The sequence below is a fragment of the Rousettus aegyptiacus genome, unplaced genomic scaffold (genome assembly GCF_014176215.1).
Source record: "Rousettus aegyptiacus isolate mRouAeg1 unplaced genomic scaffold, mRouAeg1.p scaffold_m13_p_11, whole genome shotgun sequence".
NCBI classification, from domain to species: Eukaryota; Metazoa; Chordata; class Mammalia; order Chiroptera; family Pteropodidae; genus Rousettus; species Rousettus aegyptiacus.
In genome coordinates, this window is record NW_023416286.1 from 56923588 (window position 1) to 56940112 (window position 16525).

General features: G+C 34.6%; 1 protein-coding gene across 3 annotated transcripts in view; it reads right to left on the reverse strand.

Annotated features, from left to right (window-relative positions):
* The window catches only part of PCCA (propionyl-CoA carboxylase subunit alpha), a 321747-nt gene that overhangs the window by 267357 nt on the left and 37865 nt on the right, over nt 1-16525 (reverse strand). For all 3 annotated transcript variants that reach the window (XM_016123140.2, XM_016123141.2, XM_016123139.2), the window contains exons 5-6: nt 4820-4933; nt 3493-3546 (exon numbers count right to left, since the gene is read on the reverse strand). In XM_016123140.2, coding sequence (XP_015978626.2) covers nt 3493-3546; nt 4820-4933 — 168 coding nt within the window. The remainder of the gene's footprint in view (nt 1-3492; nt 3547-4819; nt 4934-16525) is intronic.

The following is a 16525-nucleotide window of genomic DNA, read 5'->3' on the forward strand; positions in this document are numbered from 1 at the left end:
AGAATATGAAAATATATACATAGATATAATCCAGAAAGATGAGGAACAATATGAAATCCCTTTAAACTAATATCCCCTTTTTCCAGGAGCAGGTAGCTTTACTTTTCAAAGCTGTTTCAGAAACTAAGAATTTCTTCTCTTAATCCTAACACTCCTCACAGCCTCCCATTACTGTTCTTTACTACTCAGAATACAAGGAGCCCAGAAGGAAAATATGGAATGAAAGACAGTTTGGGAATAAAATCTGCATGCTCATCACATTAAAACAACTGAAAATTGCAATTCTCTACGAGGATTATTTATAGCTTTGCTTTTTCCATGAATTATTTAAGCAAATACAAGATACGATTTTATTTAATCATGTACAATAAGAATTACATGTAATCTGATCCCATATTATGTAAATTAAGCCTAAAAAATGTTTTGTAAAGGAAATTTATAAAGTTTAGTATGCTTTTACATTTGTTTTATTGTACACTTTCTAAAGCAAATATATAGCATAAATTCAGAAAAAATTCAACAAATTTTTATTCATCGCTATTAACTAAAAACAAGATATCACATAAAGCACAAATAGTTTTTCTATGAACAAAATAAATATGCTGCTCTTTGAAATGCAATAAAAACAACCACCAGAAATGAAGGGGAAAAATATCTCAATATTTGATTAAATTTAAAATATAAAAGTATTACAATAAAGGGAACATCATAGCACTAAACAAAAAATAAAATTTCATCTACTAATCTTCCTCATCAAGTTTCCACTAACATGGTAATCTATTACCAATATGCTAGAAATCATATTTCTAAGAATATACTCAGTTTGAAATAGTAACCATATAATTTCAATAGTTACAAATAGTTACACAATGTTTATATGGCATAATAAAATCTGTAAGCAATTTCTTTTCACTGTGTTATTTTTATAGAACTTATCAACTATAACCAGATGTTCCAAAAGGAGCATTTTAAATGACACACTCCAATGGGAAGAGATTTTAATAGTAGGAAAATTATATCCCAAATAAGAATCTTGCCATGATGCACAAATAGAGAGTCATCACTAGATGCATATTTTCATAGTGATCAAAAACATACAGTAACCTGCCTTCTAGTTTCAAAACAGTCCTTTTTGTGATAAGACAGTTTTCTTGAAGTTTATTGTTTTATAATTCTTAATCTAATAATATTTACTTAATTCTTCCATAACATTCATTGAACTTACTATGTAGAAATTGTTGAGATAGAAAACAAAAGGGAAACAAAGGCTAAGACCAAGTCTCTTGTCTCAAGACAAGATTAAAATATAAAAAAAATTTTAACATTTGGTATACCAAATATATATCAAATAAGAAATCTTTAAAAAAAAATTTAATGCTCTAGAAAACAGAGGAAAGAGATTACTTCTCACCAGAAGGATATGGAACACTGTACCTGTAAAGGTAACATGTGAATTGTGCCTTTAAGTATAGATAGTATCACAGGAATAAGAAGTAAAGCATAGGGAATATAGTCAATAATATTGTAATAACTATTTATACTGCCAAGTGGGTACTAGACTAATTGAGATCACTTCGTAAGTTATATAAATGTGTAACCATTATGCTGTACACTTGAACCTAATATAAAGTAATATTAAATATAAACTCTGAGAAATACAAAAATTTAAAAAGGGATAGTAGTTGGAAATGCAGAAGGAGAGGATAGGTGTGCCCACTGGGGAAAGAGTGATAAAAGGCATGGGACAGGAAAGAACCAGCCATGTTTGAGAACAGTATATAGATAGTCAGGCTTGGCTGAGGCATAGCACTGAGAAAGAAAAATGGAGGACATAGATTAGAAAGAAAAAGGGAGGGAGTCATACATTCTACACTATTTTCTCTAATGTGAAACCCCTAATGGAAATAATATTTATCTTCATTAACAGAAAATTTGAACTCTATAATATTTTCTTCCCTGCACTGAAGTTATGTGTAGTTGTCTTATTTTCAACAGCGTGATTACCAGCTCCTCATGAGCAGGACCTGCATCTGATTCATTTTTATACAATTCTCAGATGCCTTGAACATAGATCCCAAATAAGCTTTATTTTAAATGATTGAATACATGCATTAATGAATATATTAGCCATGTCAATATATTAGCCACTTCTCTGGGACTAAGATATTCATTTATTCCAGAAGTTCTCACACTTTTTCTCTAAAGGGCCATACAGTCACATTTTAAGCTTCCCAGGCCATTCGAGCTCTGTTACAGCTATGCAACTCTGCTGCTATAAAGCAAAGCAGCCCCAGACCACACATAAATGAATGAGCACGCCAATAAAACTTAATTTACAAACAGGCAGCAGGCCTCCTTTGGCCCATAGACAATAGTTTAAGAGACTTTTCACCTAAACAAACTTAAATTTAATGCATTATTTTGTACAAGTACATTTCAATGTAAGCATTATATTCAAATCATTTTTTTCTGTAATGACAGACTCTCAGCCAACATTTCAAAGAAGATAAAAAATAGTGATATAAATAGGAAAATGTGACTATATTGCATAAAACCTGGTAAATCTGGACCTTTGGATAGTTCTACCAAATTTGCTCTCTCCAGACACTTACTATTACCATCTGTGTGATCTTGAATCACAACCTCTTTCGGCCTAAATTTTTAATCTATAAAGTAAATTGGTTAAAACAGATAATTCTAAGATAGAACTCTATGATCTTTAGAATTGTTCCAAAACAGATTTATAGATTTCAAGTGGAAATTTTATCTAGAAAATGATTACATTCATAAATAAATTTGAATCTATGGCAGGACAAAATGCAAGTCTACCACCAGAAACAAAGTATTATATATTAGAATAAATTAAGATAATTTAATACCTAGGATGTGGGCTAAGGGGCTTTTTGAAACATTACTCACAATCTATTTTAGTACCTGAAAAATAAGATTTCAGTACCATATTGAATGTAGTTATAAATATACCTGGGAAGTCACTTAGTAGCAAGTAAGGTTAATTAACCTAACCAGAATGGTGATATCAGGATAGTCAGATCGTGAAAAAAAAACTTTTCCCAAAATAGAGAATAAGATTTGATCAATCCTAAATGCCACAGTATGCCATAAAAGGGGGGGAAAAAAAATCTTACTTCTGGCTTTACATGTCATGATCATGGTATAATAATTAATAAATCACTGGACTCATTGACTTTTGGTTCAAAATCTGAAGTTTATACGTGAAGTTAAAAGTCAAAGTATGTGCGATATATAATAAACTAGATGTTATTCATCGGATGCAGTGGTGATTTTTTAACCTTTCAATTTTTACTCTTGAAGTCAAGACAGATTACAGAGTAAAAACTTTACTTTTCACAAACTATTTTCAAAGAATTGTTGGGTCAATTAAAATTCTATAATCCATTAGTACCCACATTTACAAAAGCAACAATCACACTGCTTTCTGAAATATAAGTCAATGATTCATTACGAACTTACCAAACATTTGGCAAATTCTTTGTTTTCTGAAAGAAATCCATAACCGGGATGTACCTTAGAAATGAAATCAAAAGTCACTTTTATTTGTATCGTATTGTAAAACCTTGATAAGCAAAATACAGAGTGCATTAATGTGTTCATTGTTCAAGGGCCCTTTGAGTAAGGTTACTTCTCTGATCAGCTCCAACTCACATTCCTGAGCACAGAGTCAAATTCCAAGAAACTGCCTATTCTATATTCACTTTAGGCACACTACCTTTCTGCTAGCAGTCAAGGCCATCTTACCTATAGATATTCTCGTCCACTTGCACTTGACTTTGCTATTCAGAATAAATTGAACTCTCTCCATTCTTAAATGCTGAACCAATCTTTATAAACATGGTACAGAATAATTTAAATTGCTGCAGCACAGAATAAGTGTTTCGTTCCACCAATCTCATTTTATATAAACATTCGACAACAGATTGCATTCTGTCAAGCTATAGTTAAAAGGTTAAAAAAGGTTACCTTCATTAACTCTGCTAATAAACTGTAAACATCTATAATATGGGTTCATGAATTCAGTTTTTTATTTAAACATGCATCTTACTAAAACATTTCCTTCAAAAGAAATGTGAACACTAATTGAAACATTCTAGGCTAATTGGTGGTGTTGGCTGCTTCCATCCAATTTTAGAGATAACTCTGCATAGTTTTCAACATTACATGTAATGAGTTCTTTTGATATTAAAACACATACATGCACAACAACAACAAAACACTATTTCTGATGTCAGAAACCAGTCTTTTCCTTAGATTCCACTTCATTCGAAAAGAATTTGGGGTGGGGAGAATTATTGATTTCTCCATGTTAGTTATGTGATCAAAATAAAATAATTAGCAATTACATTGTTTATATTTCTGGAAGTATAACTAGGTGTGCACAATTTTTACATGTTAAAATAGAATTTAAACCAAAGTATTTTAAATACTGTTTATAACAGAATTTTTTTAAATGCTCTTATTATACTTAAAGGGTTAATACTCAAAACTAATTGGGATTTTTTTTTCCCAGCAAATTTGGAAATGAACTGAAACTGCTCCCTGGTGTGAAAGCTGAATCCAGCAGCCACCTGCAGGATCAGCGACCAACACTGCCAGATGCTACAAAGCCTTTGATTTCCAGTAGCGAATTCAGCCACATTTAACTCATGTGACGTGAACTAAACTGCAACAGCATTTTCAATCGTTATTCTTTTTTTTTTTTTTTTTTTTTTTAAATACAAACTCTAGCTTTCTGCTCACTACATATGAAACAGCTGCTGTAGATAGATTCATTCAGACTCACAGCTTGGGCTCCGGTTTTCTTAATGGCTTCCATGATGGCATCCATGTTGAGGTAGCTTTTACTGGTGGGAGCTGGGCCAACACAGACAGCTTCATCCGCCATTTTCACATGAACCTGAAGAGGCAAATCTCTGCATTAACAGATGCTCCTACCAAAAAGAACTATCATCATATGCAAATATACACAAAGTTGCAAATCTCATTGTGTCTCATGTCATTTATGTGTCACATGTCAGATCTCTTTTTCAATATAAACTAAAAAATAACAATAGAACAAATAAGCTCAGAAACCATATTAATCATGATTTCCTTTATCACAAGCCTAATCCATTGTCTAACCAAATAATTTCCATAATATTCTCTATCGATTTGATTAAGTAAAATCACAGCAAACAACTTTAGCCTCTTATTCAGTACCACTATACATAAGTCTTATATCAAAACTACCCTGTTACATGTAGCCAAGGCAGCCCAATATTTTAATAACAAGCACTCATGTCCAGTTCTCAGCAAGCTCCCCAGGAAGTGGGGATAATTAGAGGGACTGAATGAAGTGATACAGTGAGTGTCCCTGCACAGCATCAGGTCAGCACCAGGCACAAATTAAAGCCCAGAACTAAAGAGTTCAGTATCACTATACATGAACCAGAAAATCTTGAGAATCATTTAAATATTCTCACATTTGATCCTCGTCCATTTTACCTTTATTCCTAAAAGAATTGATATGTGCATTAAGTCCTAAATCCACTCAAAACTCATAATATATGCTCCATTTGAAGACTACTCACTCTATGTTTTAAATCTATTTTTGCTAGGCATTCAACGCTGAATCAAGTTTACTACTAAAAGAAATCTTTTTTTTAATGAATTCACATATTTTTTTACATGGCTTTTCTTAACAGTTTTCCCATTTAAGGAACTCCCAATCAGTATAAATTTATTTTACAGGCAGATATAAAAACTGGAGCACATACACAAACCCAGACATTTATGACCCACCCCACTCCCCTACCAGCAGTCGATGGTGGCAAATACTTTCGCATTATTGCTAAATTAAATTTTTCATCTGTAAAGTAATTTTTAAACAAGTCCTTTGTTTTAAATGAGATCTACAGAAAAGTAAACCAAGAATGTCATCTTTTAGAAGCCCGGAACTCTCTTTACGAATTCAATACATATTTTCAAATTAAGTAAATAACTGTACTGTGCATTAAAAGGTAAGATATCTATCTGTCCAAGGGATTTACAGATCAATATTTTAATATCAAATACTCAAATATATACACTATAATTTATTTAAAAACATCTGCTTTGAGGAAAGGCAGCCATGCTCACAAAGGGGTCCTACATATTGACATGTTCGAAGCAAGGCTCTCCTTGTGGTTGTCTTTACCTTGCTATTCCCAGCTTGAATTTCTCTTCTTCCCTCAGACCAGAATGTCCCCTCCTCTGTTACCCTCTGCCTACTTCAGATCTTATTATTAGCAATTTTGTTGCTGTAATTGTAGTTTTTTTTTTCCTAGAAGAAACTAAATGCTAAACAATTCTTTAAAAAGAATGAATTGACCAGGTAAATCCACACTTATTGTGTGTGTGTGTGTGTGTGTGTGTGTGTGTGTGTGTGTGTGATTTCCCCCACCCCCCAGATATTACCCATTATTAAAGAGGCACTTGAAGTGTCACCTCTACTACTAGGTCATTTTCAAGTACTTCAGCTTTATCTTCTTTAATCTGAAATCCAATATTACTTAGTGCAAATTTTGGCATTTAATCACAGCCTGCCAAGCAATAACACTTAAGATTGCTTTCTAGATTATGTGTATTATAAATTATACATTCTCCTCCACCACATCATAAAGTCCTGCAAGTCAGGACTGTATCTGAAATTCTGTCTTTTTAAATCTACCCCAGCACACTGTCATGTGCTAAAAACTTGTTATCTCATATGTACATTTGAATGACAACTTTAATAATTTGTCATTTAAGCCACTGTCTTTGCAGTTAAAGTCAAAATCTTACTAACACATATAGAACTGAGGGTTGTATAGGGGGAAGAAATGAAAAGATATACACAGGCATACATATGTATGTATTTATATTTTTTGGATATTTATTTATATATCCAAAATTTCTCTAATAAATGTGTGTCAAAAGTAAAAAGGAGAAGAATCCTAATAGTATTTTAACTTAGTTACTTCCACTCTTTTCTCTAAATATACTTTTGTAACCACACGGCATTATAATTTCGTATACTTTTGTTTTTTAATTAACATCATAATAGACATTTTTCCTATGTTATCATAAACTTTGTAATCACACTGAGACTTTAGGTCAAAGCCTAACATATTTTAGCAGATGTTAATATTGGTTGAATAAACATCCAAACAAATTATACATAAAAAGATCAAGACTGCTTACAAATTTTACAAAGAAAGGCAAAATGCATGCTATTTCTAAAAAAATGGTTGGTTTCTTTTCTTCTATTTCTCAGAAACAAACCTTACATTAGGGTAGAAAAGTATTTTAGCAGTTCAACGAGCCCTTAGTTTAGCCCGGAGTCAGTACTAGCAAAAATGCTGAGCAAAGCTATTTGAAAGAAAGTCAACTGGGAAAAATAGTTTAGAAAACTTTTGAAACTTGATTTCAATTTTTGTTGTTACTGTTGTACTAATTTTGTGAGGTAATTTCTTTGGCTAAATACAAAACAAACTATTCAAGTAATACAGATCTCTTCTGAAGAATGATTTATTTACTTAACTAAGCTGACTAGATGTATTTTTGTTTCAAAAACTAACATCTTAGAAAATACAAATTCCTTTTTATACAGTTTAATAGTAAAATATATCTATATATGTATGTATATATGTATATATAATCATAGAAAGTTTAAACTAAGGTAAACTTAATCAACTGACTAGGCTATTGCTGGCTACTGTTTTAAAAAAAAGATCTTAAAATACTAAGATTTGAAGTAAAGCAGTCAAGTCTTCATAAAATTTTCCTCTAGGAAGGTTTCCAACAGAGAATTTTTTAAATTATTAGTTTCCTCCTCAAGCACTTAATTTGGAATTTTGAATTTTTATTTTTTAGAGAGAAAAAAATTAGTTATATCAGCCTATTATTTGCCAAATAATGATCTAACAGAACAAACTGTGTTTTCAACTCATGAGACTGAAAAAAAATTATCTTCCTATTGACGTCTTAAGAATGAATTCAAATACTTGAATATAGAAAGGTTAAAAATTGTACCAGAATTTTAAAACTGTGAATGTAAGGAAAATTCATACTAGTCCATTAGATGCCTAAGATATGCTGAAAAGATACTCTGCTTGGTCCCTATCCTTATCAAATAAATAATATTTTAGTGTTAAAAACTAGACCAGACTAGATCTGACTGAAGCTTATAAATATCTTCTAAACTAGCACAGACTGAAAAAGATAGGGAAGGCAAGCAGCTTTAAAGATATTTTTTTCATGCTAGGAGATTTTTTGAAACCTAATACTTCAATATCTACAGTCACATGGGCATTATTTGCCATGACCATGAATACTTGAGCTTTCCTTGTGATAGCCTTCAATGCAAACACTAGGTAGAACACAAAGATGACAAAAAATAGATTAGGTGTTCTCCTTGCCTGAAACAGCAATGCTTCACACAACCTGGCCAGACTTCAATATCAATCAAATCTAACCAAATTCTCTAACATTACAAACATACAAAATTTACCCATAGAGACTGGAACATTAAAGAATGCCAACTGCATCAATCTTAATTTGAAGAACTAGAAAAAAAAGTTGCAAATAAGCAGATAAAATTCTATTTCTAGAAGAAAAAAAAGAACCCTTCTCTCTATGTTATACGAAGTATCTAAAGTCTAAGGAGATTAATACAAATGTCAACAGACTAGCAAGCAGTCTGGTACATCCTTTCTAGAAATGCAGTTTGATCCCTAGAAAACAGTAATTTTTTTTTAAGTCAGTAAATATTACATTCATTTTTATTTCATTTTGTAAAACTACATGTGTAGCACCGTGACACATTTATTCACGATTTTTAGATGGCAGAATTGGTGACTTTACTATTTTTTTCTGTTACAATTTAAATAATGTTCAAAGCAGTAAAACCAAAAATTTACACTACAGGAAAAAAAAAGAGAATAGATTTTTGCCAATTGCAAAACTCCCAATCCATTTCCTACAATCCGGTTTTTATAGCACAAAAGGGAACTAACTGACTCTCAGTCAATCCTAGAACCAAAACAAAGTTTTACCTAGTCTTTGTTTGGCAGGAACGCATGATGGTACCTTAAACAATAAAAGAGGAAACAACATAACTAGAACCATATTCTCATTTCACTGACCTCTGGGGTACAAGCATCAAGGGAAAGATGAAAGATGGAAGGGAGGAGGAGATACCAAGTATGAAAACAAAAGCAAAGTCAATGTTCCAAGACACAATAAAATGGATTGTGGAGTATAGTAGGGAAAGAAATAGTGAAAGGTGGGGGTGCAGGGAGGAGTGAGGGGTGTTGATATGGTTGATGGTAAAAGTTGGGAGAGGCAGTGATAGCTGAGAAAGGGTTGAAGTGCTTTTTTAGTCTAGGAAAAACTTGAACAAATGTCCTTGGTAAGTAATCTATGGAACGTAAGAAGCTAAAAAACACCTAAGTTAAATAATTCACATTGTAAGGTTTCTGACGTATGGGAGGCAGGAGATAGGGAGAGAGACAGAACTCGTCTCTCACAAACACAATAAATACAAACAAGCCAGAATTCAAAGAGAGAAGAAACAAGAGAAAGGGATTGGAAAGAGAAAAGGAGAGAGCAGGAAAGATGTGAATATAACCTAAAAAGTCCATGAACCAATAAAGTATGGTATGTACATACAATGGTATACACATATAAATACTATTCAGCCTTTAAAAAGAAATTCTGCAGTATGTGATAACATGATGAACCTTGAGGATGTTACATTAAGTGAAATAAGTCAGACACAGAAAGACAAACACTTATATGACATATCTAAAATAGTCAAATTCACAATATCAAAGACTAGAACGCTAGTTACCAGAGGCTAGGACTAGGAGAGGAAAAAGGGGTTATTAATCAACAGGCATAAAGTTTTAGTTAAGCAAGATGAATAAGCACTAGACTTCTGACAACATTGCACCTTTTATCAACAATAATGTACACTTAAAATTTGTAAGAGGATAGATCTCATGTTGAGTTCTTATCACAATAAAAACTTTTTTAAAAGAAAGAACAAACAAATCAAGACACTTTGGTCATGAACAACTCAAGTTCTTTTTGGAAATGATGGTGGATACCAAAGAAGTCTAAGATGGGCAAGGCTTAGCTACTTCCTTACCCTGTATCTTATTTAAAAATGCATAATAAAAGCAATTCTCAGTCTAAATTCCTCCATATATTGACATTTATTAAGCAAACATTTCTCAGGAAGACACCAAAACAATGCTTCGTACAACCTTTCCACACGCTGCATAAAGTCTCTATTCTTATCTGATCACTATCTTGAATGAAATGGTCATTCAAAGAAGATCTAATAATATTCTAAAGGCAGGCTCCTGAAATCCTTAGAGTTGCTCTAAGGCAAATAAAAATCTTCTTCAATGGCTGGATACCAAAAAACAAAAAATCCAAGTTCAGAGCACCATTCCTAAAGGTAAATGCCCACTAGATTCTTATGTCTTGTTCATGCAATGGTGAAAGGTGTCCAGAATAATTTAGCCAAGCCAAATATCTTGACTTACACTCATTTCACTAATAAGCAACATGTGTAATATCCATACTGCTAAATATAAAACCATTACTTTCACCAATGAAAATTCACCACGAATTTGGTCTTGACTGAGATAATGGAAAGTTGTAAATGCTTTTAAAATCCATCTCTGGAGTATCAATTTCTGATAAGACAAACTGACTAGACCTAGAGTATAGGGTTAAAAGGTTAAAGTATCATGAGTTTATGTCTCTCTGTTCTCAAAAAGTTGAATCCTTCAGACATCATAACACTGTGGCAGACCACTGTTATGCCCAAAAACCTTTGTTCCCCTGCTCCCATGGCACATGAATGCCCAGCTGGAGACCAGATTTATCAGACTCTCTTATATCAATAAGTTTGAGTCATTGAATCAGAAAGTGAAACGTACAATTTCCAAATCATCTACAACTTAAACACAAGACACTTCTCTGAATTTCAGCTGTATTCTTTCCCTGTATCGGGAACAGAAATGTTGCAGCAACCAAATACAGACTAAGGCAACTCCCAAGGGCAGGGGACAGCAAACTACAGTGAGGGCCAAATCCAGCTCGATGTCTGATTCTGTAAATAAAGTTTTATTGGACAAAGACATACCTATTCATTTTCTTATTGCCTATAGCCTTTTTTGTGATACAATGGCAAGAGTTGGTAGTTGGGAGATAGACTGTATGGTCGATAAAACCTAATATATTCGCTACCTGGGTCTTTACAAGAAAAGTTGCTCGCCCATGCCCTAGGGGATGGCAGAGCAAAACAGCAAGAACGATAGCCCCTGGATATCCTCTGAAACCGATTGGCCTCCCGACCTAAAATGGCCAGATGTTATATGAGAAACTACTTGAAAGTCATCCTATTTAAGTCACTGTACTTTGTAATATGGTATTACTCATAATAACATTTCTAATATAATTGAAACTTAACTATATTAGCCTGCAGTAAAATTGGTTTCATTATATATCATTTTCCTTAAAGTCACAGAACCTATCTACCACATTCAATAAGGACTTACTATAGGGACTTCATAAGAACATGGCCCACTCAATCTTAGAGTTATACACTTTTGAGGGCCTGAGGCATCCCAAACATCCTTGCTGGGTGTTCCAAATGGCAAAGTCGAAACCACCCCTTGATCCTGAGCAGTTTCTGTAGCCAGTCACATAGGCAACTAAACAAGACAAGCAACCATAGTGTGACAATTGTAGAACTACTCGCTTCCTGAGGGAGGCACACTGGTTTGTGTGCTGCTTGCTACAGAAGGTGCCGAACCTTAGCCCTAGTTGGCAAGAATTTTTGCATGAGTCTTCTACATTTCTGCATGTCATGTGAGCAAGATGCTGACTGCCTTTTGTTTCAAATGATCCCTGACCCCTGAACAATGCCGGGGTTAAGGGCACTGACCACTGCACAGTAGAAAATCCGCATATAACTTTTGACTCTGTGGTCATCCCTTCACATCCAGATTCAACTATGGGAATTCCCAGGTGGGAAACCAAGGTTGGGAATACAAAAATACTGTTTTGACCTGTGGTTGGTTAAATCTGCAGATGAGAAACACAGATATGAAGGGCCGACTATATTTATTGAAAAAAAAATCTATGTGTAAGGAAACCCTCACAGTTCAAACCCATGTTCAGGGGTCAAGTGTATATTTGCAAAGGTGTCTTACATAGCCAACAGCCCTAGAAGAGAAGCACAGTGTCTCACTCTAAAGCAAAAGGCAGGGGTCTAATAGCCATTATAAAAGATTCATTATGTGAGAAGAATCCTAGTTCAGAGTTCCTCTTCTATAATGCAAACCTCTGCATGTGCAGGTATCACCTGACCCTCCTCATATCACCTTGTGGGAATTGGGTCATGAGGAACCAGGGCAAAAGTGCTGATACTCTGATCACTGCTACAGCTGTAAATAAACCATTCTTCATCTCTAACAGTCTCATATCTTCCATTACAGCGGTCCCGGACTATTTTGGCACCAGGGACCAATGCTCCTATGAGAATCTACTGTCTGTCTAATGATCTGATGTGGAGGCTGAGGCAGTGATGTGGCTACAAACACTGATGAAGCTTAGCCCGCTGGCCCACCACTCACCTCCTGCTGTGTGGCCCGGTTCTTAACAGGCCCTGATGCTACCAGTCTGTGGCCTGGGAGTTAGAGACCCCTGTTTCATTAGCATCCAAGAAACTGTGAGAGGCTGTTACCTTGCAAGTAGAGTAAAATCTCAGATCCTTCGCAGTTCTTGACAGCCCTGTGTTCTTAGCCATGACACAACCCCATCGTGTTTGTTGCTTCTAAATAGATCAATCACATCCTTCCGTGGGACTTTGTGAGCCAGTGACCAATGCCACCATGCTGACATTCCTACTATTTGCTGTGTTGTGAGCTGTAAACTGTTTTGCTCTGATTTAGTATTGCTTTTGGCACTGATAGAGTTGTGGCAAATTTAATCCTTTCTATCTTCTATGACATGGGGGTACTTCCCTGGCATGTAACTATTTTAGTTATTTGTGTTTGGTTTATAGGCAGGAGCAAGAAGAACAAATTTAATAACGTAGAATGTTAAAAAGAAAAAGAACTGATGTGATTGGTAATTTCTCACGGCAAACGCTTCAGGTAGACTCACTGAATATTCCAACACTCCTTTCTAGCTTGCTTCCCTCTGTTATTAATGGCAGAGAGCATAAAAGTACATTTCCCAGACTCCCCTGTAAATAGTGTGCATACATGTGACCTCGTTTCCACCAATCAGGCATATCCAAAAAAGTAAGGCAATACTTCTGCAGACAGAATACATCTCAGAAGTAATGTGTCAGTTCTTCTACTAAGACAGCTCTAGAATGTCTGGGTCTATCCAAGAACGTCTGGAACAGACTTATTTTGCCTCAGTGGGTTATCTGTGGTCCTGTGGCATTCCTGGGATTCTGCGAGCTACCTTACATGCATTAAAACTGGGGTCGGCAAACTATTTCTGTGAAGGACCACATAGTAGATATTTTAGATTTTGTAGTATACGTCTCTATCAAAACCACTTTACTCTGCCTTTGAAGCACAAAATCAGCCATAAACAATACAAAATCTTATGGGGTATGGCTATGTTTCAATAAAGCTTTATTTACAAAAACAGGCAACAGAGTAGATTTAGCTCACCAGCCAAAGTTTTCCAACCTCTGCCTTAGAAACACCTTTCTGTTCAAATTAATGTCAGTCAGGATTTACTGTGGAAAAAGTGGCACATTTAAATATGTTTAACTGAAAATAACAAATGTGAACAGGATTAAAGGAACCATCAAAGAAATGGTGAGTTTTCCAGGGTCTAGCAACAGTGGGAAGCCATGAATATCCCTAGTCTAGAAGGGGCTCAGAGTAGGAAGAACAGAAGTAGAGCTGGGGAACATGGACACTCTACCAGTTACTACAGCACTAGAAGAAAGCAGCCACCATTAGCACTGCAGCAAGGCGGGAAAGTGAAGGTAAAATTAATGGCCTCATCTCCTGCTCAGGTCTTCCAATAGCCAACCAGAGGCAGGAGGCAAGGAAGTGCAAGAGATATACTCCACAGATGTCGATCTCCTAGAGACTGATACATAAAAGAAAATTTTTGATAAATTTGAGTTCATCAAAATTAACTTTTGCTCTTCAAAAGACACCATTAATCAGAATGAGATACCAATTCTCACCCACTAGAATGTCTATAATCAAAAAAGCAGGTAAAAAACAAAAAAAGACAGGTAATTACAAGCACTGATGAGAATATCTGAACCTTCATACGTTGCTTGTGGGAATGTAAAATGGTATAGCTGCTTTGGAAAACAGTCTTGCAGTACCTGAAAGGTTAAGTACAGTTACCAAATATATCTACTCCTAGATATACACCCAAAAGAAATAATACATGATCACACAAAGACATGTACCCAAATGTTCATAAGAGCATTATTCGAGTAATCAAAAACAAGAAATGACTCGAATGCCCATCAACTGGTCAATGGAGAAACAAAATGTGTTTACGAATGCTATTTCACTTGATGGGGTTACATCAGATAAAACCATAAGTTGAAAAGATCATTAAGTCAAAAATGCATTTTATCCACCTCACCTACCAAACATCACAGCTTAACCTACCCTCCCTTCGATGTGCTCAGAACATAACATCCAAAAAACACTGACAACATGGTACACCAGAGAGTATGGTTTGTTCACCCTTGTGATCGCATACCTGGCTGGGAGCTACAGCTCACTGCCACCGTGCAACATCATGAGAGAGTACCGTACTGCCTATCATTAGCCCAGGAAAGATCAAAATTCAAAATTCGAAGTGTGGTTTCTACTGAATACATAGCACTTTCACAGCTCTGTGAAGTCGAAAAATCATAAGCCAAACCATCCTAAGTCAGGGACCATCTATATTCATACAAAAGAATAGCACTCAGCCAAAAAAAGGGGAACAAACCACTACATACAATATAAATGAGTCTCAAAAACATTATGTTAAGTGAAAGAAGCTAGACGCAAAGGACCAAATATTATATAATTCCATTTATTTGAAACGTCTAGAAAGTACTAAACCATAGGCAGAAAGCGGATCAGAGGCTACCTAGGTGGAGGTGAAAACGAGATGTGACTGCAAATGGACACAAGAGACCTTTCCAGGTGATGGCAATTTTTAAAAAATGGATGGTGGTGAGGGTTGCACACCTCTAAAAATTTACTATAAATCACTGAACTGTACACTTAAAATGGGTAATCTGTATGATGAGAAAATTAAACCTCAATAAAACCGTTAAGTAAAAATCGGGAAATTTTATATAAAATTTTTTAATCTCCTATGCTGAGAGCTCTGCTATAACAGTTACTCTAGGCACACAGCACAATGCTATGATAAAAATGTTTAATCGATGACTAACAAATAAGAAAGAATTAACCTGACAAATAAGAGTCCTGAGAGAGAAGCCATGTGGAAAGGACATTGTAGCAGGAGACAGTGTATCAAATGAACAGAGGCCTAAAACTAGAAGATGGCTAAGGGAGTAGAAAGCATCAGAGGAAATAGTCATCGATGCTGTATGCTATAAACAGACCACCTAAGATGGGGATTTAGAATAGCTATTAGATGTGATGAATCAGATCTCTGGTGATTTGGGAGACCAATTTAGTAGAATAACAGAAATAGAAGCCAGACATTTGACTTTATTTTCTCTATAAATGTTGGGAAAGTTCAGTACACACACACACAAGGTCATCAATAAAACTTTCTGATTCAGACTGATAGAACTTTTCAGAGATCACCCCTCCTCCGAGAAACATGTGAGTGTGTATATCTTGGTTCACGCAAGTCCCAAAGATGGAAACAATACCACTATCAGAAGTCAAACATACAGCCATGAAGACAAAAAAAAAAAAAACAACCTAGAAAAACATCTTATAAAATCTACCGAGATTCAATGAAAAAGTTCTGGAAATGGATGGTAGTGATGGTTACACAACACTGTAAATGTACTATGTCGCTGAATTATACAATTAAAAATAATGGGGTAAATGTTATATCTTACAATAAAAATAATTTTTAAGCTATATAGATTCATCATAATTTCTAGCCTATCACTGACAAAAGAACACATTGGTACAACTTAGTTATATAGTTAAAATATATACCATCTACGAAAAACTGCAACAAGGGAGGAAAAAAGGAACACAAAATGAAACAAACAAACAAAAATGCCAATAATGAGGGCTCAGCTCTAGCATGCAATCATTTTCTACTTACTAGAGAAAAACTATCACATATGCTTTCAGGATTCTAATGATGAAAACTTAAATACACAGATATAGAATATTTCCAAATACAGATTTCTAAAACAATAGTAGTATGAAATTCTAGGAATAGGATTAAGAAATAATCTCCATTGTAATCAGTATATTTAAAAAAGTGT